The sequence below is a fragment of the Protomyctophum parallelum genome, assembly GCF_964188405.1.
Source record: "Protomyctophum parallelum genome assembly, chromosome: 13".
Classification (NCBI taxonomy): Eukaryota; Metazoa; Chordata; class Actinopteri; order Myctophiformes; family Myctophidae; genus Protomyctophum; species Protomyctophum parallelum.
Genome location: NC_139708.1, coordinates 34,942,310 through 34,970,139, shown reverse-complemented (window position 1 = coordinate 34,970,139; position 27,830 = coordinate 34,942,310). Strand labels below are relative to the sequence as shown.

Below are 27,830 nucleotides of genomic sequence, written 5' to 3'. Positions count from 1 at the left end.
ACCTATTGTGTTTTTTTGGGGTAAATTTGCACCCTACTACAGCGTTCGCACAGCGTTTTGAGCTTGTAGATCTGCTGCTTTTGCTACTTTTTGGTTCTGAAGGCTGAAAAGCAACAGTTTTGGACGGTTTCCATCCGACACAGTCGATATCTTCAAGATAATGTTTTTTGCGGTAGCTTGAAGATCAGTATTGGGTGTATAAATTAGGCATTATTTTAAGACCAAGGATTATACTCTGTACGATACATTACCAGTGGTGGAAAGTAACTAAGAATATTTACTCAAGAGCAACACCACATGGTGTTGTGTGGTTTGAATGTGGTTGAAACAAACAGGTGTGTTTGACACAATTATTGCAATTCTTTGTGTCGGTTATTTGCCATATCTGCCCTATGAAAATCTTTAATACGAAGCCTAAAAGGCCAAACAGAACTGTAATGTATTCATATGCTTCGATATGTTCACGGCCAAAAATACACAATGAAATCATTATAAACACAATTATTTGCATCAACTTAAATGTTGTAATCGTGACAGCCCTAGTGTGTGTGTGTGTGTGTGTGTGTGTGCTTGCGTGTGTGCGTGTGTGCGTGTCTGTCTATCACGCGTACAGCCAGTGGCTGCTGCTGTCCTCCCAGCAGTGCAGTTCGTTGAGGCGGAACCACAGTGCAATCTCCCTCTGAGCGCTCTCCACAGAGTCACTGCCATGGACCACGTTCCTGCAACACAACAGTATTGATTATATTTGGTCCTTGACATGAAAAGGAATCACTGGTCTAGAGTGGGTTAGGACCCATTTGTGGGCCACATTTTTATGAGTCCCTTTCAAAATATTTTCAAAAAACATGAATTATTATTTTCAGTAATTTCATGAAGAAATGAAAAAAAGAAAATCTAAGAAATTCTATAAATTAGAAAAATGTTGTAAGAAGTAGTGCAAACAGCCGATCAACAAGTAGATCTCTAATTTTCACTAGTTTGGGTCCCAGGCAAACGTCAAAAAGAATGTTTGGGTCTTGAGCTAAAAGGTTTGGGAACCATTGGTCTACACTCGATAAGAGGGTTTAAGTGGTTCAATTGGTTACTGGTGGTGGGTGTCATACCTGCCCACTTCGACACCATAGTCTCCTCGTATGGTTCCAGGCGGTGAGTCTCTGGGGTTGGTCTCTCCCAACATCTTGCGAGACATCTTGACCACATCCAAACCCTGCCACACCTGCAAAACGCAAACATATACGTGAACAACACCCACAGCTTATCACGAACTGAATGTTTCTTTCACAATATGCTGAGTTATAATATGTGTTTCTGTAAAACTAAATAATAGAAATAATTGCTAAGTGTAGAGTGTTTGTTCAATAACAGGGAGTTTCCCCATCTCTCCCCCTCAAAGATAATTTATCAACTTCAGCTTGGCCTAATATCTGCTATTTTCACTATTTTCAAAATGTTGAGCAGGTATTTTAGCTATTTTTTAGCTATTTCAACAGATTAATTTATATCGTCTCTCTCGTACTGTAAGAAGTTGGACATAGAAAAGGCCCATCAAACGAGGGCCACTCATTAAACAGTTTAAGTTCACAGTTCAATGAGCTTAAACTGTGAAATTCAACAATTTAGCGGGAATTGTAGATTTGAGGCAAAAAGCATTATTTTATACTTTGGCTATTCAAAAATAGCTGATATACAAGCTCTCATGGCGCGTCACTTGGTCATTAGGACAAAGGCTCATTGTTCCGAAATTACTAACCCTATCCCTAACCCTAACCATAACCATAATCCTTAAACCGCAAGCACGGGAGCAGCGCATGTTCGGGTTCGAGTTATGGGTAGTCCCCGTGTCATGAGCTTGTAGATCTTCTATTGTTGAAGAATGGTGAACATTTGTGCAAATCTGTATAAATATTGTGAAAATAGTATAATAATAATAATTTTATGTGTAATAAACATTTGTAGAATTAGCCTGTGGTCCTAATGGGTTAAACTCTACGCTTGGTAACAATACACAAGTGTGTGTGTGTGTGTGTGTGTGTGTGTGTGTGTGTGTGTTAGATCTCACCATGGCAACAACAGGCCCAGAGCTCATGTAGCGAATTAGTCCACTAAAGAAGGGTTTTCCTCTCAGCTCCCAGTAGTGTTCACGTAGTAGATCCTCAGAAGCCTGAAAACACACACACACACACACACACACACACACACACACACACACACACACACACACACACACACACACACACACACACACACACACACACACACACACACACACATTATAGCATATCGTTTATCTAACTATAAATGCACCAAGTCTCTGTACATCTGTACGTACGTCTGTAATCCACATAACTCGAGAAACGTTTACCTCACCCACTTCAAGTTCGACACACGCATTCCACCCCACCACAGGGGGTGCGGTGTCCCACTGCCCGGTGTCGGTCGGACCCATGGTTGTCCAGAACCGCCCCAAAAAGGTCTCTGCCCGGGCTCTGGACCTGATCTCCATATGGAGCTGTCCTGTTCATTCTGACCTCTGCATAGACTCCATATTTGGGCATGCCTGACAAAGAACTGCATCGTTCCAAGTAAGTCAGAGGCCAATGGCACCGCTCTAGAGGCTCTGGACAGGGCCCAAATTAGCCATTTGATCACACCTGATCACCCTTGATCTCCATATAGGGAGCTGGCCTGTTCTGACATCACAATTATGTTATTACATCTGCATAGACTCCATATTTGTGCAATGTGCATACCTGATAAAGAACTCCATATATGGGCATAAAAGGGACACTGTGGTGGGGCATTTCCAACTGGCACCGCTCTAGTTATAATTAAATATTCAAAAAGAGTTTTTACAGAATCACATGACACATGTCATGAATCGCCAGGATCCTCCTGGATGGCTTGATTCTGAATTGACATAAATATTTTTGGAAATCTCTGTGGGGAAAATGAATGGGGTCTGGAACGATGGCAGCAGAAAATGCCCTATTTTTGTATAAGGTAGAAAAAAATAAAAAATAGATTACTCATTGATTGTTTACATTTTGCACTCTGGCTGAAACTTATGTAAAACATTTGTAACAATTGAATCACTTAAGATTAATTTTCAGATGGGGCGGGTACTTGACATGCAAATGTTTGACAACTATTCATGGTATTCCTGGCCGATTACTGGGTGAACTTGAGTACTACAACACAACAGGGGTGTAAAGTAACTAAGTAGGCCTACATGGTACTCAAGTACTATTTTAACTTGAGAAAAGGGACATTTTGAGTGAGTACTTTTACTTGTGGTACTTTTAAGTACATTTTTAATGGCGACAACTTTGTACTTTTATTCAAGTACATTTTGAATATGGGACGTCTACATGTAACATGATTAATTAATCTATTTATCCTGCAAGGTTTTTTCCCTTTCAACCCATATTTTGAAGAGCCAAATATCCGCAACCGGATGTTACGATGGCGTAATGGTGTTTGTGGTGTCTTGACCAAGGGGCCAGCTAGGCACTCCAATGTTGAAGCGCTGGGCCCTAGTGGTAAGAGGAAGGACTGCAGGCGGACCCGTGGATTCTTGACGAGGAAACCCCGTGCAACCGAGCACTCAATGTTAAAGCCCAGCTGCACTTCCGCATTTGGACACCAAAATTTGGTGTCCAAATGCTGAATCAGCGAAAAAATGCGGAAATAGACGGTACTTCCGGCAGCCTTCCGGGTGCTTCAAAACGCCACTGAGCAACTTCCACTGACATGAATAGCGGAGGGGGCGGAGCTTCGCGCCAGTTTAGTCTCTATCCTTTTAATACTCTATGGTCTTGACCAGTTGTTGTTCTCTCGCCTGGTGCAGAAAAAATCCGACCGCGAGTATCACAGCGCCTGCTGTCGGTCGTTGAAAAACGACATTCATTTGGAGATACAGGCCATTGAAAGCAGCACATATTGTGCAAGTGGATGCGTGCACATTTTAAAATGGCCGTGTCCACTATCACACTTTACACTGGGATGCTAACAGGAGAGAGCTATCGATTCGATCCGATCAAAACATGGATTAAAGAATATAAAGCCTAGAAAACGTTGCCTACGGTTCTGGCGGGTTGCTAGACTAAAGCTTATCTAACGTTACTATGTTTCTGGTGGGCTTCGTGTTAAGTAAAACATGCGAGTACTTCTTCCATCACTGCCACACAGTGCACACACTGATCCAATACGTCACCTGCAGCAGTTTGAGTCCCACCAGTTTGAAGCCCTTCTTCTCAAAGCGTCGTATGATTTCGCCCACCAGTCTCCGCTGTACGCCATCTGGCTTCACAGCGATGAAGGTGCGCTCATTGGGCCCAGGCCAGCCTACAGGCAAAACAATAACACATGTACAGTACTGTAGTACATTAGGAGGGGGGCGGTGGTTCTCAAACTTTTTCCATGTCAAGGACCTTGAGAAAAGGACCTTAGAAATGTTTTGATATATTCAAATACTTTCTTTCTTCATAAATAGCAGATATACAAGCTCATATCATGGCACAAAGTGACGTGCTATTTTTGTTTATTGTTAAAGGGCTGCTACTGAATAATCACTATATCAACGATTACTCAGAGCTTTCACCTTTTCTCACAAAACATAACTTATAATAAATGTAATTTTACCCTACCTTTAAGTCTGCTATAGTTGATAATACTGCTTATTAAATGCTTATTAACTTCACCTCCGGTAGATCTGTAACCCCACAATGGTGTAATCAGAGACAGGGACTGACTAATCCAAACACAAGCAGATGGTATTATTATAAAGGATTTAGTAACAATGGCTGATTATGGCTCAGATATGAGCTCTGTGTTACAATGTGCTACAATAAGGGAAGCATCGTGGCACTGTGACCAAGAGTCGTCGTCCCCCGGTTCAATAATATGAACTCTTCACTGACTGTATTGTACATATACTGTTTTTTTCTTACTGCTTGTATTATTGGTACCTTACTGGGTGCTACTACTAACACAATTATGAATGCTTTTTGTACTGCATTGGACTGATGCCAACAGATTAATTCCGTTGTATGTGTGTAACAGTGTTCAATGACAAAATAAAATCCATCCATCCACTGTGCAGAGCCCCCATAAATGATGTCTGGCATTGGTCTCATAACGTGGATTCACTTACACGTTCCTCCCCAGAGTCCCTACGCGTTCGTGAATCCACGTTATACTTATGAGTCTGGCCAATGCCAGGCTAGCTGCTAGTGTGCATGGTCATACATTGATTCAAACCAGTGGGAACATTGTTGGACTTTAGGTTCAGTGGTGGGTTAGGTGAGGTCCAGTCTCTTGAGACAGACTGTTGAAGAGGGCACTGTTTTTCCTTTGTTTTGCCAATGGGTTCCCAGAGCGGGTGGTCAGTCTCGACTATAATTTCAATGTATGCATTAATAGGCAATAATGAGAGACTACAGGGCAGTGCTCTGTGGATTCGTCTGTATCTTGCAGCTGGCAATAGGGTCCGAGTTTGCAGCAGTTCATTGTGTGTCACTGGACACAATCAATTTTAACCCCATATATTTGTTTATTCACAACGAAGCTCAAATATTATGCAAGCTTGTATGCATGCCTATCTTAAAAATGTTGAATGATTTTGATTTGATTGGGGGGGGGGGGGGGGGGGGGGTTCTAGTGTACTGCACTAGACGCTCTGTCCTATCTAGAAGGTTCTAGTTCTAGTTTGTCTCACCATCAGTCTCCTCCTCTGGCTCTGTCCAGACAGTCCGTGCGCGTTTTACAGCCAAATCCTCCAGTTCGTCTACTAGGCCTACATCATTGCCTACTAGGCCTACATCATCGACTACTAGGCCTACAACATCGTCTACTAGGCCTACATCATCGACTACTACTAGGCCTACATCGTCTAATAGGCCTACATCATCGTCTTCTAGGCTTACATCATCTATGTCTGACATCATGGTGCGTCCTGTCCTGTCCTGTCCTGTCCCAGCACTGCCAGTATCCAGACTGACAGTCTGAATGCTCTGACACCAGAACAGTAGCAGAACGGCAGCAGGTCTAACTATAGCTGCATAAGCAGTGTTGCCATGTCCTCTTATTATAAGCTACTTTTGGCCTTGTTTCACTGTGGTAGTTTAAACCATGTGGACGTGGTTCTCAAATATTTTCATGTCAAGGACCCCAAATTATTTTGGCTAATTGTCCCACAATCTGGGAAACCATCACCATCAGCAATAATAATAAAATAATAATCTGTCTCTGCATTCAGGCTTCATCTGTCTAACACTGTGTGTTACCACCTCACATGAGCACTTAATTCAACTAAATGTAACGTGCTCATGTGGCCTAGTTACTTATTTATTTTAGGTTTATATTATGGCTCGTTTTCCTAGACCTTGGTTGCTTATTTATTTCTCTCACAAAATCTGGCAACGCTGTACATAAACTATTAATAGGAATGATGATGATTCGTCACTCATTATCACTGAACAATACAAAGTTGGATTAGCTACAGCTCAATGCAGAAGGTCGTAAAAACAATCTAGCTGGCACACGTGGCAAAGCCAATGCCATCACCATTTTAAATGTGCAGTTGTTTTTTAAACAAGAAACAATAGCAGCAGCTCGAGTTGACCAAGTTGTGTTCGATTGATGCTCACATGACGCGCCGCGGCGCGGAACTATGTATAGTTTTGTCAAAAAACACAAGGGTTATTCACTGCACTCTTCTCATTTGCACATTTAGACGAGTAAAAAAGGAACGCTCACAAACACATGCAGTGTTTTCAGTTTGCAGGCGTAGTTGAAAGGCTACTATCCAGTAGCTTCATCCCGTCTGTCTGCCCCAAGTTCAAATGACGTATGAGTGTCTGTCTGTCTCCAGCATGTATAAAGCATGGAATGTGATGAGCAGTTTTAAGTAGATAGATCGCCAGCAGCACTACTAACCTGTCTGAAAAATGTTCGCAAATATGGTCAAAACAAGACAGATCATGATTGCAATTTGCAGGAGCAGTTGCCGGTGTCTCCTCTCCACTCTAGTCTCTCTCCAGAGTCCACACAGACATCCAAGGAGGAAAAGGAATTAAAATGGGTTGTCCGCGCGAGTTGTGCGTGACTCGGCGCGCACGCTGCTTAAAATGTGGCCAAAGTAGCCTACAGGCACGAGCGCGCACACGTAGGCTAATTGGCAATTGCCAAATGTGTCCAACTAAGTGAGAGAAGTTAGAGAACGTGTGAATTATGCATGTCTAGTCTACTATACAAACAAATGTTAACCAACTGTAACTTCGATGTCACCCTGCCATTAATTTAACATGCATGACATTTGTATTTGCTCCTCTTTATGGAGGGCTTTTTTTCTACCACATCTCATTGAGGACTCCTTGATTGTAATTTTGCTTGATTTCTTGATTTGGTATCAAACTCCAAAAATTCACCAGAACCACAGGACATTACATCTACACCACTCTGTTAGTGTCTGGGGGAGGACCCCCTCTTGGGGGTTGTGATCATGCACTGACCACAACCTGTCTTTGTATCATGTATGATAAAAGATAGGATATTCACCATTAAGTAATTCATGGTTGTTTCTTTATTTACCCAGGGTAGTAGCTGAGCACCAGTGCTCATTTTCAGCAACGCCCATGCACACACAGGCATCCGGCAACAAGGGCGCACTAACCTTTAGGCCACCACTGTCCCTGTTTTTAATATGGGGTTATCAAATACATTTCTGTAAGCCTACTTTTAGCTTTTTAATGGATGGAATTTGAAAATGTACCCACCATTTTCCAACGCTAGTAAAGAAAGCCTGATAAAAGTATAAAATTCCACAAATAGGCCTACAGGAAATTACCCCCTCAGTTAAGTAATAAATAAACTCAGTCAGAGCCTAGTTTTAGTAAGAATAATTTCACAGGTGGTCCCTGCACACTGTACGCGTTTTTCGGATTTTTTGCTGCGTCAGTTTTCTGAAAAATATGTCCAGTGTGCAACCACCTTAAGGGTAAGTGATGTTTTACGGTCAAAACAAAAAGGTTTGTGTTAAAAAGTTACCACTATATTCTGATAATATTCATATATAGTGTTTAAATGGGTCTTCTTATCTCCAGCTAGCTCCTGCATATTTCTTTGTGTGATCACTTTCAATTTCACTTTGATTAATTAGGCTATTGTAAACTATTTCAACAATGGTTTGACTTCCACACCATAAAGAACAAATCTTCAAAGGAGTTACACCCTCAAAGCTGCTCATACTGGTGATATGATGCATCACATTTAACATTTACAGCATCACACACAAAGAAACCATGACAAAAAGACATCCGCTTGTCATGACAAGATGGCATAGTTTACATTCAGCCATTATTTAGTAGCCTAGGAAAGGTTTTCCAGAGAACAAAAGTGCACAGTAAAATCCATTTTGTTTGCACTCAGTTACAAATGACAGGGCTATGATCGAGCTTGTAGATCTTGCACACATTTTCAACTCAAATCTTTCCTTCTGGGGGTCCGTGACCAAATACATATAATTTTAGGGGTCCTCTATCCTTACATGAAAACGTTTGAGCACCACTGATATAGCAATATGTGTTTTTCAGAACAGTTTACTGTTAATACTGTATTCTAACTGTTTATTTTTTATGTAGAAAGGGAGTACGCGCCTCAAGCCTGAAACGGCTGATTGATTGATTGATTGATTGAAATATTTATTAACAGTTTGTAGAATTTACAGTACATTTTAAGCACAAACTCAATACAAAGACTGTCAACTGTGAGTGGACGACCCAATTAAGCATTACACTTGTTTACAACAGGGTCCACATTGTTCAATTCATCAAAACATTTAAAGACGTACAAACATTTAGAGACATACAAATAGACATTTCTATGTAGCTAAAGTACAGAACAGGAATTCATCATATGGGAAGCAAAAAAGGGAAAAGATACAATATACAGTGAGGGAAAATGGGGGGTGGGGGGGGTGGGGGGATTCAGATTTTACAGAGGCCAGTTTCGAATTGCAGCCATCCGTAGGTGCCCTTTGAGAGCGGTTTTGAAGGAGTCAAGGGATTCACATGTCTTAATGACTGTTGGTAGGGCGTTCCACATTTTGGTGGCATAGGAGCGAAAAGAATTTAGTCCCTTGTTTGTGCCGAATCTGGGTTGTACATGGTTTGTTGCACTCCCTCTGGTGTTGTGGGTGTGGACTTCGTTTACATTAAGGAAGTATTTAGACAGGTACATGGGTATCTTGGTGGTGTATCGAATCTTGTGGACCAGACCCATTGCAAGATGCTGTACTCCGGTGCTTCACAGGTACAGGGACATCAAAGTTGCATATTAGGAGAAGAGACTGGAGCAGCACGGACATTTAGAGCCTTTTATTTAGGTGCTAAGTATACAAAACGACTAACGTTTCGACCTTGCGGTCTTCATCAGAGTCATAAGTGGTAGCATTTGGGCATGTCTTATATACAGGCTGGGCTATCAATAAGCCAATGACAGGGTACCATATGACATGTAATAACCCGTTACTACCAGCAGTCTAGATAATGTAAGAGGGTGGCTATGGAGAAAACGCTGTTGAACAGTGAAATAAATAAAGTAAAACAGTGATTTAACCATAAGAAAGCCATCAAAATTAAAAAACAATATTTAAGAACAACAGTGCACATACATATTTAAGGGCCTTGTGGCCAAATATATAGAAAAAATTAAAAACAGAGGTACATCAGAAAACAAAACAATACAACACTCTCAGGGCAAAAAACAGAAGATTTCAGGGACCGTCTAAAAAGGGGCATGTTTATAAAAAGCATGAAAGGCTCAGCTCTTCATTTAGGCCATTGGGTTCTAAAGTGTCTAGTGCATGTATCCACTGTGCTTCCCTGCGGAGCAATTTATTGATTATGTCACCTCCCCGTGGCGGGGCTGTGATTGTCTCCACCAGGCCGAAGGCATGGGGGGAGAGTATGTTTTGCACTCCGTCCGTCCGTCCGTGTGTCCGTCCGTCCGTGTGTGTGTCCGTGAGCAGCTAATCTCCGGCACCGTTAACCCGGTCAATGCCAAATTTTGCACACACACTCCCTGGATGCCAACGATGAACCTCTGCCCCAAATTTTTGAGAACGGCCTGTTATAGCGCCACCAGGAGGCCGCTTTGTGCAAAACAAGTTTTTGCACAGTACACCTACATATTTTGTCCAAACATCGCGCAAATTGGTACACAGTCTCTCTAGTTTACTTTTGTTGCCCTTTTATCCAACCACCAGATGAAGGCAAGCTGCAATGTCCTACATTCCTATCCTGGTGGAGACCTGTGCCCAGAAGGGCACTTTTTCTAGTTTTCTCTATTCCCCAAAATTTGAGGGATGCTGGTGACCCATGATTAGCCTCCTTGTAATGTCTGGCCATGGCATAATCAAGATTTTGGGTACGAATGGCGGTTTTGTGTTCTCCAATTCTTAATTTAAGTTTGGTTTGGCCTATGTAGGCTAGTCCACAAGGACATTTAAGCATATAAATGACATGTGTGGAGTTGCAATTAATAAAAGATGATATTTAGAATTTTTTGCCTGTGCGTGGATGGGTAAAAAATGTGGAGTTAAAAGAATTGGAGCAGTGTGTGCAGTTGCCACCTTTATAAAAGCCTTGGGGGGGATTTGAGAGCCATGTCGAGGGGGGGGGGGGGGGGGGGGGGGGGGGGCATTCATGTCCGAGTGGACTAGACGGTCTCTGAGGCTTCTGGAGCGTCTGAAAGCAAAGAAAGGTGGGTCAGTACATATATTTACAAGTTTGGGATCACTTTTTAGGATGTGCCAGTGTTTGAGAAATACATTTTTGATTACCCCTGCCGCTGGTGTGAATGGTGTGGAAAAATAGACGTGTTGGTGTCTGCTTTTTCTTTTTGGTAAGAAGGGATGTTCTCTCAGTGTGAAGCGCACTGTTAAAGGCTATGTCCAAGTTTTCTTGGATGAGTGCTGAGTAGGGTGTTCCTCCTGAGTGGTTTCACTCAGCAGGAACACCCTACTCAGAGCAGATAGCAACCACTCCAAACAGCTCATCCGTAACATCCCTAAAGGCCAATACTTACGTCTTAGACGTAACTGTAGCTCCACCACGGACTATATATCAAAAGCTACTGACCTCACTAATCGATTCAGAGAAAGAGGCTACAACCAAGAAAACTTGGACATATAGCCTTTAACAGTGCGCTTCACACTGAGAGAACATCCCTTCTTACCAAAAAGAAAAAGCAGACACCAACACGTTTCTGTTTTTCCACACCATTCACACCAGCGGCAGGGGTAATCAAAAATGTATTTCTCAAACACTGGCACATCCTAAAAAGTGATCCCAAACTTGCAAATATATGTACTGACCCACCTTTCTTTGCTTTCAGACGCTCCAGAAGCCTCAGAGACTGTCTAGTCCACTCGGACATGAATGCCCCCCCCCCCCCCCTCGACATGGCTCTCAAATCCCCCCCAAGGCTTTTATAAATGTGGCAACTGCACACAACTCCAAATTTTTTACCCATCCACGCACAGGCAAAAAATTCTAAATATCATCTTTTATTAATTGCAACTCCACACATGTCATTTATATGCTTAAATGTCCTTGTGGACTAGCCTACATAGGCCAAACCAAAAGACAACTTAAATTAAGAATTGGAGAACACAAAACCGCCATTCGTACACAAAATCTTGATTATGCCATGGCCAGACATTACAAGGAGGCTAATCATGGGTCACCAGCTTCCCTCAAATTTTGGGGAAGAGAAAATCACAGCCCCGCCACGAGGTGACATAATCAATAAATTGCTCCGCAGGGAAGCACAGTGGATACATGCACTACTAGACACTTTAGAACCCAATGGCCTAAATGAAGAGCTGAGCCTTTCATGCTTTTTATAAACATGCCCCTTTTTTAGACGGTCCCTGAAATCTTCTGTTTTTTGCCCTGAGAGTGTTGTATTGTTTTGTTTTCTGATGTACCTGTTTTTAATTTTTTCTATATATTTGGCCACAAGGCCCTTAAATATGTATGTGCAATTGTGCACTGTTGTTCTTAAATACTGTTTTTTAATTTTAATGGCTTTTTTATGGTTAAATCACTGTTTTACTTTATTTATTTCACTGTTCAACAGCGTTTTCTCCATAGCCATCCTCTTACATTATCTAGACTGCTGGTAGTAACGGGTTATTACATGTCATATGGTACCCTGTCATTGGCTTATTGATAGCCCAGCCTGTATATAAGACATGCCCAAATGCTACCACTTATGACTCTGATGAAGACCGCAAGGTCGAAACGTTAGTCGTTTTGTATACTCAGCACCTAAATAAAAGGCTCTAAATGTCCGTGCTGCTCCAGTCTCTTCTGTTTATTTTTTATCTTTGGAACACCAATCTACATAATGTGTGTTAATTTACTTTACATTTGTATGCTCTCAGAGTTACAGACCCTTAAGGGTCCACTTGGACAACCTGGTGGTCCCTAGAGTCGACGTTGAGCACCAGCATTTCAGCAGAAAGTTGCATCTATCGCAAACTCATCACATCATAAGGACGGGATATAGGTTGAAAATCTTTGCTTTCAACACAGACAATTTCACTGTGTAAGTATAATAGAAGACCAATGATTTCTCCTAATAACAAAGAATGGCAGGCTTGGCAGCCTTGCTAGTAAATGGCTGAACATGATTGTTTGCTGCTCCGTTGTTGTGTCCACCGTCACACAGCAGTTCCCTCCTCCTGCCTCCGCCTCTCTTGTTCCTGCCTTTCGAAATAGTCTTTACTGAGCAGGACATCCCTCCGTAGCGGCAGGGCAGGCTCCTCGGGTGGCGCACTGCCGTCTTTGCGCCGCAGAGTGGCTAGCATCATGGCGCGGAGAAGGGGAGGGAATGGGACGTAGCGCACAGGCGGCTCAGGGAGTGGTTCAAAGTCTGTGAATTGCTGCTCTTCGTGTTTAGGCACCAGTCGCCAGTCGTGGTACATGACCTTTTCCACCTCTTTGGCCTCACTCTCCTGTTTTCCTATCAAAGTGCACAGTTGGGGAAGAGGGTTAGCACAGGCACTTGTTGCCAGGGAATGTGTAATTGTGTATGTGTTTACTCTGTAATGCTACAACATGATTTGAGAATGAATCTAAGGTGTAACATTTTCAATGAAGTTGAAATGCATTAGATTAATACATTTAAATAGAATCTCCAACTATTACCTTTATAGGTAAGAAATCCCCATGCTGTGCCATGGTCCAATTTCTAAGAGCAAAGAACAGAGCAAAAGAGTCACATGCACACATTTTTCATTTACTCATCATAAATCTATATCTAAGAGTTAAATTAACACTCAGGGTTATTACAGTGTGTATACTATATTGGAGCCCTAGATATTTAAAAGAAAATGGTATCAAATGAGGGTCCGTGGACAGTTTGTATATCAAACGGAGTGTCCGTACACTGGATCAAGTTCCAAAGTATTATTCCAGTTACATGCTATCATCCATGGTGGCCCACTGACAGAACTGATGACGTCACTGAGCAGTGGTCTCCTGGTCACCTCAGTACAGTGAGCACATCCACTAAAGACAGTGTGATTCATTCATTCATTCAGACCAGCCTGTCTGTCTGTCTGGCTGCAAAGAAAACATTGGCTGAGGGAGTTTATATAGACCTCTGTCCCCCTCTAGTGACCATTCGTAAACACAAACGGTCACAATATTTTTTAGAAACATACCCTCTGTTGATAAAATATCCAAATGTCAATCCTTAACCTTTAACTTCACTAAAACTATGCCTAAACCTAACCTTAAGCCTAACCTCACAAACACATTTGCATTTAATTTACTATATTTTCAGGCCATCAAATCTAAGAAAAATATTTAGAGATGGGGGTCGGCAGCCAAATACATAAAATGACATTGATATAGCAACATAAGCTTTTCAGAAAACTGTTAAGCCCTAACCACACACCATGCAACTCCATGCAACTACTTGCAACCATTATTCCCAATGGCAGTTGGGAGTTGCATTGGTATGGTTTGTTACTTTGTTTTGTTGCAAGGAGTTGCGAGTAGTTGCAAGGAGTTGCAGCTGGTGTGGTTTGGGCCTTAGGATTGAGAAAGCATTTGTAGAATGGGCCATAGGTCTTAATGGGTTAAGATAGTCACCTCTGCAGTGTAGTCCACTTTGACTTTGGTGATCTTCCAGTAGCTGGGCTCCGTGTGGTCTGCCAGCCAGGATTTGCGTGTGAAGAGGCGACCCACTCCAAAGAGCCTAAGACCTGCAAGTAGGCGTTCAATAGTTCATGAAACTAAATATATTTAATCAATTATAAAAATACAATCTTCAATAATTTTGTAAAGTAACCGATTAATGGACGATTGCTGTTTTTAGGCATATCATTATAGAAAAAGAAATAATCTTACATAGTGAAAATATCAGATCTACAAGCTCACCGAAACAGTTCAGAAACCCTCCTACCAGTGATATCGATGGGGGGGGGGGGGAACTAATCTATGAAGCCAATATAACCTGCAAACTTTCCATATGGCCATAGTTCTAATTACAACTACAAATCAAAATAATAAATGTGTTCGGGAAAAGAAGAAAATAAATCGGCCTAACGATGATGTCACTGGTAGGCATGTTTTCTGAAGTGTCCACAGCCTTCCTCTGAGAAACGGAGAAAAGTAGAAACATGGTATGGGACCATTTTAGTTTTACCAAGACCAAAGTTGTTATTTTATGGAAAGAATAACCACTAACTTACTAAGAGAATAAGCGCTGGTCACACATCCTTACCTGCAAGAAGGGAGAAGAGGCGGTTCTCCTTGCGCACATCCTCCCAGGCCATCACAGGAAGCATCTTCCCAGTGAGAGGACGCCTCATGGTCTCATAGTCCAGGGTGTACTTCTCAGAGTCCCGAGGCTTGTTCTTCAGCGCACGATGCGCACGCACCCTGGCGGCAAACGCCGCTATCAAACGGAGGCGCTTCTTTTTAACCATCGTTGCTGTATCCTGCAAGTCGTGTTGTGATGGGGGAAATGCGTTAACCACTTAACCCTTAAGATATATCGTTGCTGTCGGGGCAGAAACCTTTATCTCCATATTTTAACATTTTGTGGGTCTTTTTGGAAATTACTGCCCTACTAGATCACAATACATCTTCACACAAAAGCAACAAAAGTACCAGATCTGCAAACTAAAAATGCGTCGTGAAACAGCGTGTATCGAGCTTGTAGATCTTCTACTTTTACCACTTTTTAATCTTAATCCTGAAAAATTATGGAAATTTCAGGTTTCCACCCGGCCGACAGAGACGATATATAGCTAAAATCTAAAATGACAGATTTGAATGGGTTAAACCCTCTATTCTTTGTCGAGGGGACTGAAGTTACAACTGTCGCAAGCTTGTCAGAAATATCCTGACACATGAAAGGGTCTCTCTTGGTGAGAGCTGGTCAGGCACTTGAAGGTTGAATGCGAATCCCTACAGTCTATGATGCGAATATAGCCTTGAGAAGTGGGCATCAGGGAGATAGGCAAAGAGCGGAGGAAATAATGCTTGCATCTGAAGTCAACTGTTTATATAGAGTTTGGCTGGATGCTTGTCACGATGCCAGTCGGCTGGCTTCTTGTCATGACACCGATGCCAGTCGGCTAAATCCATATATGGATGGATACATTGGCATGATGTCAGCACTAAATGTCTCTGACAGTCTCCATCAGTGAGGTCCATATATAGGGTTTGTGATGTCAGACTTGGATATGTTAGTAAGATATTATGTCTAAGATATTATGTCTATTATCTTCATATGGAGTAAAATTATTCAGTAGCGACCTATCAAATACCCATAATGACGTGAAGGTGAGTGAAAGCCTTCATTACAAGTCCTTTTTTGCCCCAATCCCAGAATAGGTGTATCTCGGACATGGGCCGGGCCCCACTCTTTTTTGATCTATCATGTGGTCAGACTGGGCTATAGACGTGATCAATTGAGTTGATCAAAAACAACCATTAACCATTATTGTTAGCTGTGTTTCTCCCCATTAAATGTCCTTAGTTAGTCATATTTGTAATTTGACCTATGCAATCATTCTCTGTAAGGTTTTATTGTTAGATTATTTACTTATTCTATGCTTGGAATATTCTAATTGGCAGCTCCAGCTCATATAAGACATAAAAGCAATGTTGGTGGCACTGATGACGGGAAATGGGCCGCTGATTATGTGCCTGGAAAAGGTTGCCCAGTTGCTCATACGGAACAAGTGCGATACTTCAACATTTTGAATTCATTGAATCATAAAGAATGAAAATAAGTGAGCATCCTCCCCATCATGCTCCACGGGCACGGTGGTCTGTCGGTCAGTGTCGGGAGTATTTTATACAACACCGCTAGCCTTACTGCAACACCGACGCTTCCCTGGGGTAATTACACTGTGTGGTATGACTGACATGTACACAACAAAGAAAGTAAAACATCGGTTATATTTATACCTGGAATTATGTTTCTGTGCAAGAATCTGATTCCACTTGACCTCCGAATTGCAGATTGCACACGACTCACAACTTCCGCTTACTGGTGCTTCGGGCAAAGAGTTCCGAGTGGAATCGATGTATTTGTTTTTTGTTCCGCTTAGGTTTGATTGAAGTATTAATTTATAGATTGGAGAATTACAATACATTTAAAGCACAACTCAATACAAAACTGTTAACTGTGGTGTGAAGCATACTGTACATCTCCCTCGAAATAAATAATGGTTCCTCCTAAGACTTTTACTCAAAACAAGGCTTATTTAGAATAATTCCACATCACAGCTGTGTTTTTAAGCCACTAATTTCAATTAATATACAGTGTATTCATATTAGTAGGCTACCATGACAGTTGCCCTACTACTGTATAACTGCTGTGCTGTAAATGTTGAATTGCTCAGATGGTACATTGTTGTTGACTGACTATGTTATCTATATAGCCACACAGTACATATACTGATCTATCAATCTATCTACAGTATAAAGAATGTCTGCAGACAGCCATATTGTTGTGCATATTTGACCGGTTTTATTTTCAGAAGGCCATGCTTTAAGTATACAGAAAAAGAGAATAAAGGCCTACACATACAATATTAACATGACATAGTACAGAAGAACCATAGATTTTCCTATTTACAGTAAGTATATCAGTAAGCAAAAAGTGCTTGAATGCATAAGTGACCAAAAAATATACAGCAAAAAAATTAAATATAAAATATCTGCCAGCCACCACTTTGTTACTTGGCTGTTAAAACACTGGATTTGTAGGGGAGTGTCTCCCACTTTGCAAATCACAGTGCAAACAACTAGTCTAACCTAAAATTGGCAGAACTAATAGCATGTACTGTAACCATCTCGTCCAGAATAGAAAATAACAAATTGCTTATATTATCAGTCGGGTGGAAACCTTGCATGTCCAAAACAGTTATTTTCATGAAACGAAAATGAGAACCTGTGTTCCAATTACCTGGGATCCCTATTTTGGACATGTCATTTTAGGCAAAAAAACACACAACAATCTTAAAAAATATAGCAAAAATAGCCAACCTGCAAGCTCTTGGTAATCAGCTTTTTGCACTACATTTGCAAGACAAAGTATAAAATAGGGCATTAATTTATGGAAAAAAATATTAAATAGGTTTCTTCCCAAGAGCAACGTTATGGTTAATACCTTTCATGGAGACCTGTCTTTATAATGACCTATGATACTGCTTCTTCAGTAGTTGTTACACCCATCTGAAATCTGTTTCTCACAAAATGCTTGCATGATGCATAACATTGTATAGAAAATGAAATCTTGGGTCAAACTGGATTTTCTAAACTCTTGACTGATTCTCCTTTGCCTTGGATCAGTGCCACTGCCACTTCAGTTCATCAAATAGGACAATAATTATTTACTTAAATTTGTCACAGTGACAAAGTTACTTGATGTTATCTGTGGTTCCCACTGCCAGACATAGTAAACCTACAGTATCTTGCACACAAGCGCTTTTTAAAGACAGAACGAATGGTTCGCAAATACCATTTTACATTTAGTGGCTCCTACAGCAGCAACCCACCGACTGCTCTGCTCCGAGCCAAGATTACCACAGTAAATTGCTAGCTTAACTCAGTGTAGAAACTGAAACCTAAGTGTCCAATTTACACTTGCAGGGTTAAATTGACATTTTGTATCTTACTGTGTAGGACAGGCGATGAATGGAATACAATACGGCCTCAACAGAATAGAAATAGTCAAATGGTTCTTTACATGGACTTTTTTTTTTAAACCGTGTAATCTCATCTTGGTTCCAACAAAGAAATTACAAAAACAAAAACAACAGATAAGGCATAACACAATGGCTTTCTTATAAGTAATTACAATGTTAGTTCACGGATAAATACTTGATTGTTTCATGTATATGACTTATCAAAGCTTAATTGAATAACAGTAGTTCTCAAAGTGGGGTCCAGGTTCCTTAAGGGGGTTTTAAATGGACCCTGACCGGTCTGTAACTAAGTGTGTGCAAACTGCTAAGTAGAACCACATTTTGTACACTCTCAAAGAGTTATGGGGGACCAATGAATAGACAGTACGGACATATTTTCGAGTGGTGCAACCACTCCAGCAATGTCCGTGTTAACCTATGTGACTATGAGTACCAGTAGGGGCAAAGGTGGCGCTGTTGTGCCAGAAACAGAGAGATAGTGCTGTACTGTTGTCTGCTAATGAGAGAGAGAGGGGGGGGGGGGGGGGGCAGGTGGAGTTGCACCACTCAGTTCACACTGGTGTGATTTTTTGTTTAAGATCTTGTTTCTAGTATCAGGGGTTAGCAGTGGCTTTTTCTGTGTATTCATACGACTTGGACTCTGGCTACAGCAGAGTAACAAAGCAGATTTGTGGAGTGACTGAGTTTCATTTTTTACTCCAACTCAGTGGTTCTCAAACGTTTTTAATTTCAAGGGTCCCTGGACCCCACTTTGAGAACCACTGATCTAACTTCTCAAGTGGAGAAAAAACAAACAAACTGATAAATAGGTGTAAACACTGGCTGCAGATGACATATCTAGCATTTTAAGACCAGTCACAATACTCTCAGTTGGAGAGGGGAAACAAGACGGTAGGCATTAAATCAATCTCCTTGTAATATTCCTAGAGATACTCACCCATTCCGAGTGCCAGAAAAGTGTCAAGAGAAGGTGCTGGGGACAAATCAACAGAATACGATTTGACAGGATGCATCTTGTTTTTTTTTTCAGTTGCAACAGATTTTGTATCAGGGCTGCAACAATCCATTACTTTCTAAACGATAATTCTTTAGATGAATTGATCAAGTGTCTTTACAAATATAGCTTTAAAATTAGTTTTACAAATTATCCAATCTATTAACCACTTATTTTAATAATTTTACACTATTTTATACTGTACAACAGTGTTGCACAAAAGTAGTGACAATAAAGCTTACAATGGGTAATTATAAAAAATTAATAAGGTTTATCCTATGACATGGCCAAAATAGGGATCCATTGACAATTGATCATTTTATTATTGTATGATTATCACTATTTCTTCAGAATGGATTAAATTGATTAGTTTGATTAAACTGTTGCAACCCAACTGATATCCATGCTTAGCAACGCATAAGTACACATACATAACGTATGAAAGCTGTGTGGATCACGGTTTGATATACATACCGTATGTAAGCTGTGTGGATCATGGTTTGATTAAGCTGCTAGCATTGTGGTTGACATCAATACACACAATTTCCAGACAAGACGAGCACACCCTTTCATATATAATATTTTATGTGCGCTGAAATTTGGAGATGTGTCTAATTGGTGACACACTGCAAAATCCAATTAACCACATTATCGGCAAGTGGTCTAGTTTTTTTTCTTTGTGGCCTTGAGAAATTCATATTGATACGGCCTTAGTCACTGGGTGAGACATGCTGCAAGGTAAGTGAACTGTTTTCTAGGGGTAAAGGTGGTTGCACACTGGACGCGTTTTTCGGAAAACCGAACGCTGCTAAAAACGCGCTCGGTGTGTGGGGACCTTAACCCATTCTGACCTGAGATCAGATTCATACGAGGTTTCTGCCGGACACAGACTGGTCTGATGAACCCATTCTGACCTGAGATCAGATTCTAAAAATGTCAGTCGTTCTTCGATTTTTTCAAAAATAGCAGACCTACAAGCTCGTATCGCGCCACTCGGTGGCGCGATATGAGCTTGTAGATCTGCTATTTTTAAATAGCTAAAGCATAACATGATGCTGACACCAAAATGGGTTCCCGTTCAGAATGGGTTAAGAGCCCACCCCGACACATCTGAAATATGCAAGTAGAATACTTGTGATTATACAATCCATTTTACCCACTTAACACTTAACCACTTTCACCTATTTTGGGCATATCATTGTGTTTTTCAAACATTTTCAAACAATGTTTGTTCATTTCCTAATAGGGCTTAAATTATTACACACCGGGTGGGGTGGTTGCATCACAACTATTCATATAGTTTTGTTTGCTGTGAAGTTCCAAATTAACAATTATGTAGCTTTATCACCATGTAATATTTGCATTCTGGTTGGGTATAATCATGACAGTTTAGAAATATATATTTTCAGGCGAATTCATCACACGATAGACACCCAGGGACGGATTAACCCCCATGAGGGCCCCTGGGCCGGTCATTTTTGCAGGGCCCCCCCATAGCGCAACATTTTGTGTTTTTCCGTGTTTTTATCATGTTTTTGACCTAAATTTAACGAAATCAATGGCCAATGAAGGGCCCCAGGAGCCCTTTTCAGGGCGTCAAACCTAGTGCTGCGCGGTCCAATTTCCCAGAAGGGCCCCTGAGAGCCAAGGGCCCCTGGGCCACGGCCCCACTGGCCCAATGGCTAATTTGTCCCTGTAGACACCCCTGGTGTGTAATGACTAACACTCAGGATTTTGCTGTGCATTTAACGGCTGATGTGTAACTTCTAGCCACTAGAGGGCGCTTGTATTCACTTGCTGAACATACTTTAACATTTCTATGCTACTGTAATGAGAGATAACCTGGGAAAAGCTACAGGCAATGTTTCAGTGTAATTGTCACAGGTCTGAGATCCATATGGGGCCACACCACCATTACAGCCAATATCTGCATTTGCTGCAGATTTTCCCAGATTATTGTACAAATGTTATGTACTATAGTTGTTTTTAAGTTTTTAGGTGTGCTTGTACTGAACAGCACAATCACCCTCTAGCAGACAGAAATGACATGTATTGCACTTCAACACTAGAATGAGTGCGTTTTGGGCAGAGTGAAATGTGGCAGTCTGTGAGACGAGGTGTCGGTCAGAGTGGCAGTCATGTCCAACGACATCTCTTTCTCCGGCAGGCCTCGGGGTCCGACTCGGTACAGCCCTCGGAGTCGCTCTCGGAGGAGGAGGGTCCGGCCAGTACGGGAATAAGGGAGTGTGAGGGCTGCTCAGGCCCCTCCTCTGTGCTGCCGTTATTGAGACTGAGCACCCAGCCCAGCTTGTTTTGCAGCAACTGGCGAAGCCCTGGTGGCAGGGGCAACACGGCAAGAGTGTCCGTACAGTCAGGCAGAAGTTGACGCAGGCGGGCACAGCACAAGTACTGCAAGGAGGTGGGTGCAAAGCAGGACCGGATCACCTTCATGCTGCTTTTAGCTGCCGTGGAGCATGCCATGGGGTAGAACTTCTTATTTTGCAGCTCGGTGGTGGCGACACCTGACATGAGAAAACATCTTTAATTCCCTCTAATTTCAATTGCCTGACATTTACTCTTGAACTGGAGCATCGGTGAGTGGCATAATTTCACAGGTCAAGGTTCAGGCAGATACTTTTTTTCCACAAACTGGTGTGGCCGCACACTTGTATAAAAACTAGATACTAGATAGAAATCTGCAGATACTGCCTAAAATGCTGTGAGTAGTATGCCAGTCTATGACAATCTGATTAAATGGTTATAAAGCTTTACAACAATCATGCAATATGTATTGCCTTTACTGACCATGGTGATCAAACCAGTACTCATCCCGTTACAGTACTAACCTATAGACTTGCGATTCTTGAAGAATGTAAGTGTGCCATGCCAGGTGTCCAGATGTACTCCAATGATGGAGCCCTGGCCAAATCGTGAAGAAAAGTTTGTCTTGTCTCCTTTGTGATGCAACAACCCTGGAGAGAAGTGAACAACTACTGAGGATATGCAGTGTAAACCGTCAAATCATTAGCATTGGTGAACCTCTCTGAACTAAACCTTCAATGCTTTGCGAAAACAAACAGTCATAGTTCTTACCAGTGTAAGAAAGACCCCAACTGTCTTCATCCTTTCCCAGCAGGCTACAGAAGGTATGTCTGTACTTATCTAGGTTGACGTCAGAAGTGCCAATGCCGACCATCTACATAAAAATAGAATACAAGCCATTTCATAACCTGGACTAAACATCTATCTATTCACACGCTTAGCAATTGCATTAACAATTTACACTGACCATCCCCTGTATCGCTACTTTGACCTCATCCCATCTGGTCGAAGATACAGAACCTTGAAGTGGGAAAGGTTTGTTTTAGCAGGAGTTTTTTCCCCCCTGGTTTTCTATGTACAGTGGGGACCAGATCTCATGTAACGTGTGATATGTTGTTTTGTTCTACATGGTTGGTTATGTGTTGTTTTTGAAAAGACTAAAGACAAATATGGGGGGCACAATAGGGTGCATGTGTTTGGTCCGACGTACTAAACGTACTACAGTCATGAGTCCTACACTATACCCAAAACCCAACCCTAAACCTAACCTCACAGGAAGCCATGGGTTAGTTTTAACCTCGGCATCTCGGGAGCTACCGGTTAGTTTTAACACGCCACAGGTTAGTTGTAACCCGCCACCGGTTAGTCTTAACCTGTGCGCATGTCGGGAGCCACGGGTGAGTTAACCCGCAGAACGGGTTAGTCTTAACCTGCGTGCATGTCAGGAGCGACAGTGTTGTCGAACTAATGCCTGTTGGACAGTTAGTTATGTCTAACCAACGTATGAACCCTGGGACAAGAAAGTTTATTATTATTGTTCTACACACAGCTTTCTTGAGAATCTTACATAACATGACAAAAGGACTTCACGTATGTATCCTTACCATGTCTGTCCCGTACACCGGGGATGTCATCTTGATTTCCCAGAAGTGCTGTCCCTCGGCCAGCTCCTTGGAACCACGGATAGCTGCTGTACCACAGCTGTAGTCGGTGTGAAAGTTGACTTTGCGACTCTCGCAGGTTAGAAGTGTTGCGGCGGATCGACTGTTGGCGTCCCAGACCCAGTCAAAGTCTAAAACATTAGAGGGAATTTGTGAGCACAAACACTATTTTTTTTTTAAACAAAGGTGAGATGTCACTGAAACACAGTGGTTGTCCAGTACCTTGATCATCCTCTCCACAGTGGCAGTCTTTAAGACGGCCAAAGCCCCGCTGCCCCGTAACACTTACAATCCTGTAGGTGCTCTCAACCTGGGCGTTACAGCTACAGTAGGACTCCCCTGTAACAGGCACCGCACTGGGGACTGGAGGGACCACTACTGCTGGGTACTCTGCCTCCGAATCTGAGTCACTATACTTGAATAAAAAGAGAAAAAAATAAAAACATTTTTACATTTAAAGTCATGGTGAAATGGCTTTTTCGGTCAGTTTATTTTGAAGTTTCAGTGTGAAACTTGGTCTCAATCTGGTCCCAACCAATTAGAAGGTCCCTGGTGGACAAAATAACTAGTGCTTAGGTGCCGTGATCAGGGGGATTTTTTACTATGAAGCCGTCCTGGTTGTCGCCATCTTGGATGCTAACAGTAATAGCGCCAATGCTAGAGAGCCAAGACAATGTCCATCCTTGCTCCAGAAAATGGCAATGTTCCAATCACGATCACCAGATAATCAGAAATTATCTCCAAACTTCACTGATCTGTTCAAAACCAAGGACAGCGCCGTAGTTTCAGAGAAATGACATGTATTGCACCTTTAACAGTAGCAGGCTGTCAACACTAGAATGAGTGCGTTTTGGGCAGAGTGAAATGTGGCAGTCTGTGAGACGAGGTGTCGGTCAGAGTGGCAGTCATGTCCAACGACATCTTTCTCCGGCAGGCCTCGGGGTCCGACTCGGTACAGCCCTCGGAGTCACTCTCAGAGGAGGAGGGTCCGGCCAGTGCGGGAATAAGGGAGTGTGAGGGCTGCTCAGGCCCCTCCTCTGTGCTGCCGTTATTGAGACTGAGCACCCAGCCCAGCTTGTTTTGCAGCAACTAGCGAAGCCAAGAGTGTCCGTACAGTCAGGCAGAAGTTGACGCAGGCGAGAAAAGAGCATGCAAAGGCTGCGGCTAATACAGAAGCTAATGGCTATGGAGCAACAGAAACAGTGCGGGTGGGGCCCTAGCAGCCGTGTCTAGGCACCAAACATGAAACACAGCGATGCTTTCTTTTGTTTAAAATGCCCAAAAAAGCCATTGCACCCCCACTTTAAATTAAGCCCTAAAAAACACCAACATTTCCAAGCAACTTTACAGAAAAACCAGCCCACAGACATGGCTACCCAGTCGGCGAACGTCGCACTGGGAGGAGACCCCCGGGCAGACCAGATGGGGGGATTATACTCCAATAGAGAACTCTGGATTCATGTGCACCTTGACCAAAACCAAAACACAAAACAAAATGTAGTCCCATCACAAATATTGCATAATCATCTAATCGCAATTATTTAAGATAATCGCAATTATTTTGCAAAATTGTCATAATCGTTTCAATGTAGAAAAACGTCATAAATAGATCTACAAGCTAACGTGTTGCGATACGATGCAATTTGTGCCTTTTTAATTGTTCAAAGTAGTATACAATTAATAAATATGTAAATAATTTCTCTCTCTATATTCTAGATATTTATCATATCTGGGGTGCAATGTTTGTTTAGAAAGCCTAAAGCCAAACAGTAATATTTTCATCATAACCCAATGTCCCTATGTTTAGAGTACCAACAGGGGGCGCTGTTGCACCACTCACTTCAGACTGGTCTGATTTTTATTTTGTATTATGGTTGCTGTTTTCAAATAGCCTGTCTATAATGAGGAACATTACCTTCCAATGTATGAATGAATGGACCATTGTAAGGCGCTATAAGAATGCATGGATTATTATTATAGATTTAAAGTGTGAAAAGAGAGCAACGACATGCACACCCCGAACCCAAGTTTGGGCAGGTGCTGAGAGACGAACAGTATAATTATGGAACAAAAAAATAAAATGCGACAGATGCTTTTTATTGCACCAGAATTATCTGTGTCATAGACAATGGTTGCTCTGTTTTCCCATTGCAAAATTGGCAACACTGGTCCTTTATACCTGTAAGCGCTCATAACCCCATTCTTCACTTTGGGAGGCCAAGACCAGTGCCCGGGCATCAGCATCCCGTCTTATTCCACTCCACACATATCGCCACGCTCGGCTATTCCTGCTCCGCCTGGACATGGCATCAGCAGAATTTACACCTGTGGAGGAACCCTGGTTGTCAGTCTGAGAATACTCTCAATACAACTGCCTCATAACATGAGGTGAACATGTTGAGGCAAAGAGGTTCAACTGCAGCAGTGGTTCTTAAAACTCACAGTTTCCCAAACAGTGGTTCGCGGCGGGTCCAATTTCATGGTTTGTGAGTAAATATACGCTTTATTAATTATAACTTTAGTTAAAAAAAACTAAAGATTTAATGAATTAAAAACACATTCAGATATTTCGCTAGATAATTTAATAAATAAATGCCAGAAATCAAAGACATTCCATAAAGTAGTGGTGACAAATGACAATAACTAATTTACAAGCTCACAGCATGCTGAGCATCTGCTTTTTAATGAGTTAAAGCAGTGGTTCCCAAACGTATGGCCAAATGCGTACACATTCGGGGCCCACGAATTTGTATGCATTTGGTCGTAGATCACATCTGATTTTTTTTGTGGCGGACACATTAAATATCTGTGTTAAATTTCTTTCAATACGTTTTAAATAATTTAGAAGCTTACAACGCATCACATCATGAAGCTTAGCTTATATATAGGATTTTAAGTGGTCATATTGTTATTTATGTTATTATTAACACATTTAGCTGGGGCCCCCGGAACCCCCTCACTTGGGGGTTCCCACCCACCCCCCACGAGAACCACTGATGATTTGCAGTGGTGTTTTAGTAAGAGAAACACCCATTGCCCACATTGTGCTCTGATGACTAGAAAGGTATTGGGAATTTGCCCGATTTTGCCGAGACAATTCAGGAAGCCTTGCAAACAATATACGTTTATCCTGGCAATAAAACAATGTTCAAATGACGGTTTGGATACGGCTCCTCAAGATATGCCTATAACTAAGTACATAAATACATAAAGAAAGGGAAAGAAGCATCACTTGTCTTTAATTATATTATAAACAAGGTACAGTTAACAGTTGTCTAATAAATGATAGCTCTGGTCCTAGTCTAATGGATGATGCATGCATTATTCACCATCTGACTTTCTGTTCTTTATAGCATGCTCAATGTTGATATGGAAGCCATTACCAATCTGTAAATACATAGTCTGTCTTTTAGGTTGGGTTAAGTAAACTGAGTTAGCTAGATTTGAGCTAATCAAGCAGTAGCAAGATGTTTAGCTTGGTGCAGAGCTAGCTAGCAAACTACTCCCAAAGCAAGGTCAGAAACCCAAGTTCCATTCACGTCGGCAAGCACAAACAGAACTCTTTGTAGCAGCTATGTTCGCCCTGGATACAAGCATCACAATATTCAGTGACAAACGGACTATCTATGCAATGCATACACAACCTCAGTAACGCAACTAAACGTTAGCCGTCGGATAGCTAACAGGAAGTGGTCTTCTTCAGGCTAGTTAGCTTCACAAGCTAACTAACTATAGTAGCTTGCTACCGTATCTCAGTGTCGCTGTTAGCACTAACTTGGTTTTTACGTGCCTGTTGTTGTTTAACCAATTGATGTGGCGTTACGGTGCGTGTGAGGCCTTTTGAACTCCGGACTCGGTATCAAAGTTGTCAATAAACTCCACAGCACGACAAGTCGACTTCCTTGCTAGCAGCAAAAACTAGTGCTACGCGCCCTATATATTCGTCGTACGACGTTGCCGCGCGCCGGTGTGAGTGAGTACCAGATGTCTTCGGGCTTCGGCTGCAAATGAAAATAGACAAGCTACGAGTCAGAGCAGTTGAGCAGCTGCCTGCAGCACTTCTAGGTTTTGTTTTGTTAAGCTATAGCTATTGGTACATACTGATAGATTGTTGTACTTCATTTTCTATATTAAAGCTCAAGGACAGGTTTTCAGTCGTTCTAAAGGTACCTTCTACTAGCCAGATCCAACAGTCATAAAGGACTCGGAGTAAGAATCACTGCTCAGGCTGCTCTCCTTCATAGCCGTTTAAGTAGCCGCAATTTGCAACTCTAGATTTTTGAGTGGTGCACTCCCTGGGTCTGTCCGAGCACGAAAATTAGGCCTATAGCGTTTGTTCACCACCAAGTGTCACTGTTGCACAGCCTAACACTCAGACACACAGGCCAGGGAGGAGGGCTTGTACAGTACAGTACCACTCACTTCAGACGGGTCTGATTTCTTCTTTGCAATATACCCTCCATTGACATCCCATCGCATTGATCCAAATTGCATTTCCCATCTGCTTATATTAAACGACGTTAAACTCACCAACATTGCAGCTGTAGGGAAAGCTTGAATTATCCAGCTCTAGCGTTTGTTTCATAAAAGTCCACCGTAGGCATGTTATATC

The 27,830-nt window shown here is 42.0% G+C and overlaps 3 protein-coding genes across 4 annotated transcripts; all 3 read right to left on the bottom strand.

Moving 5' to 3' along the window:
- Window positions 1-563: 563 nt before the first annotated feature.
- On the bottom strand, window positions 564-7,048 carry nme3 (NME/NM23 nucleoside diphosphate kinase 3). The gene is made up of 5 exons (XM_083779228.1): window positions 6,937-7,048; window positions 4,214-4,344; window positions 2,060-2,161; window positions 1,104-1,216; window positions 564-719 (listed from the first exon to the last, which is right to left on the bottom strand). Exons 1-5 carry the CDS (start codon window positions 6,980-6,982, stop codon window positions 602-604), a joined length of 510 nt encoding a protein of 169 aa, XP_083635354.1. The 5' UTR covers window positions 6,983-7,048; the 3' UTR covers window positions 564-601.
- A 4,537-nt stretch (window positions 7,049-11,585) lies between these two features.
- mrps34 (mitochondrial ribosomal protein S34) lies at window positions 11,586-16,590 on the bottom strand. The gene is made up of 5 exons (XM_083781010.1): window positions 16,497-16,590; window positions 14,800-15,016; window positions 14,166-14,278; window positions 13,215-13,257; window positions 11,586-13,029 (listed from the first exon to the last, which is right to left on the bottom strand). The coding sequence occupies exons 2-5, from the start codon at window positions 15,002-15,004 to the stop codon at window positions 12,728-12,730; spliced, it is 663 nt and encodes a 220-aa protein (XP_083637136.1). The 5' UTR covers window positions 15,005-15,016; window positions 16,497-16,590; the 3' UTR covers window positions 11,586-12,727.
- A 3,699-nt stretch (window positions 16,591-20,289) lies between these two features.
- spsb3a (splA/ryanodine receptor domain and SOCS box containing 3a) lies at window positions 20,290-27,150 on the bottom strand. 2 transcript variants are annotated; one of them, XM_083780846.1, is made up of 7 exons: window positions 27,009-27,150; window positions 25,398-25,543; window positions 23,441-23,628; window positions 23,162-23,349; window positions 22,329-22,431; window positions 22,082-22,207; window positions 20,290-21,757 (listed from the first exon to the last, which is right to left on the bottom strand). In XM_083780846.1, the coding sequence occupies exons 2-7, from the start codon at window positions 25,460-25,462 to the stop codon at window positions 21,372-21,374; spliced, it is 1,056 nt and encodes a 351-aa protein (XP_083636972.1). In that variant the 5' UTR covers window positions 25,463-25,543; window positions 27,009-27,150; the 3' UTR covers window positions 20,290-21,371. The 2 variants fall into 2 exon arrangements, with proteins under 2 accessions (XP_083636972.1, XP_083636971.1); XM_083780845.1 differs by having other exon boundaries at window positions 20,291-21,757; window positions 23,441-23,633.
- Window positions 27,151-27,830: the final 680 nt, after the last annotated feature.

Bases quoted from the DNA above. Each gene is read 5' to 3' on its own strand.
- mrps34 (XM_083781010.1), bottom strand. From the start codon at position 15,004: ATGGTTAAAAAGAAGCGCCTCCGTTTGATAGCGGCGTTTGCCGCCAGG. The intron at 13,258-14,165 runs GTGACTATCTTA...CTTTGCTCTTAG, and splicing joins AAGTGGACTACACTGCAGAG to AAATTGGACCATGGCACAGC. The intron at 13,030-13,214 runs GTAATAGTTGGA...GCACTTTGATAG, and splicing joins GGGATTTCTTACCTATAAAG to GAAAACAGGAGAGTGAGGCC.
- nme3 (XM_083779228.1), bottom strand. From the start codon at position 6,982: ATGATCTGTCTTGTTTTGACCATATTTGCGAACATTTTTCAGACAG. The intron at 1,217-2,059 runs GTGAGATCTAAC...TGCGTTTTGCAG, and splicing joins CTGGGCCTGTTGTTGCCATG to GTGTGGCAGGGTTTGGATGT. The intron at 720-1,103 runs GTATGACACCCA...GTTGTGTTGCAG, and splicing joins TATGGTGTCGAAGTGGGCAG to GAACGTGGTCCATGGCAGTG.
- spsb3a (XM_083780845.1), bottom strand. From the start codon at position 25,523: ATGTCCAGGCGGAGCAGGAATAGCCGAGCGTGGCGATATGTGTGGAGT. The intron at 23,634-25,397 runs GTATAAAGGACC...TTTTTATTCAAG, and splicing joins GGGGTTATGAGCGCTTACAG to TATAGTGACTCAGATTCGGA. The intron at 21,758-22,081 runs GTTAGTACTGTA...TTCTCATGTCAG, and splicing joins CAAGAATCGCAAGTCTATAG to GTGTCGCCACCACCGAGCTG.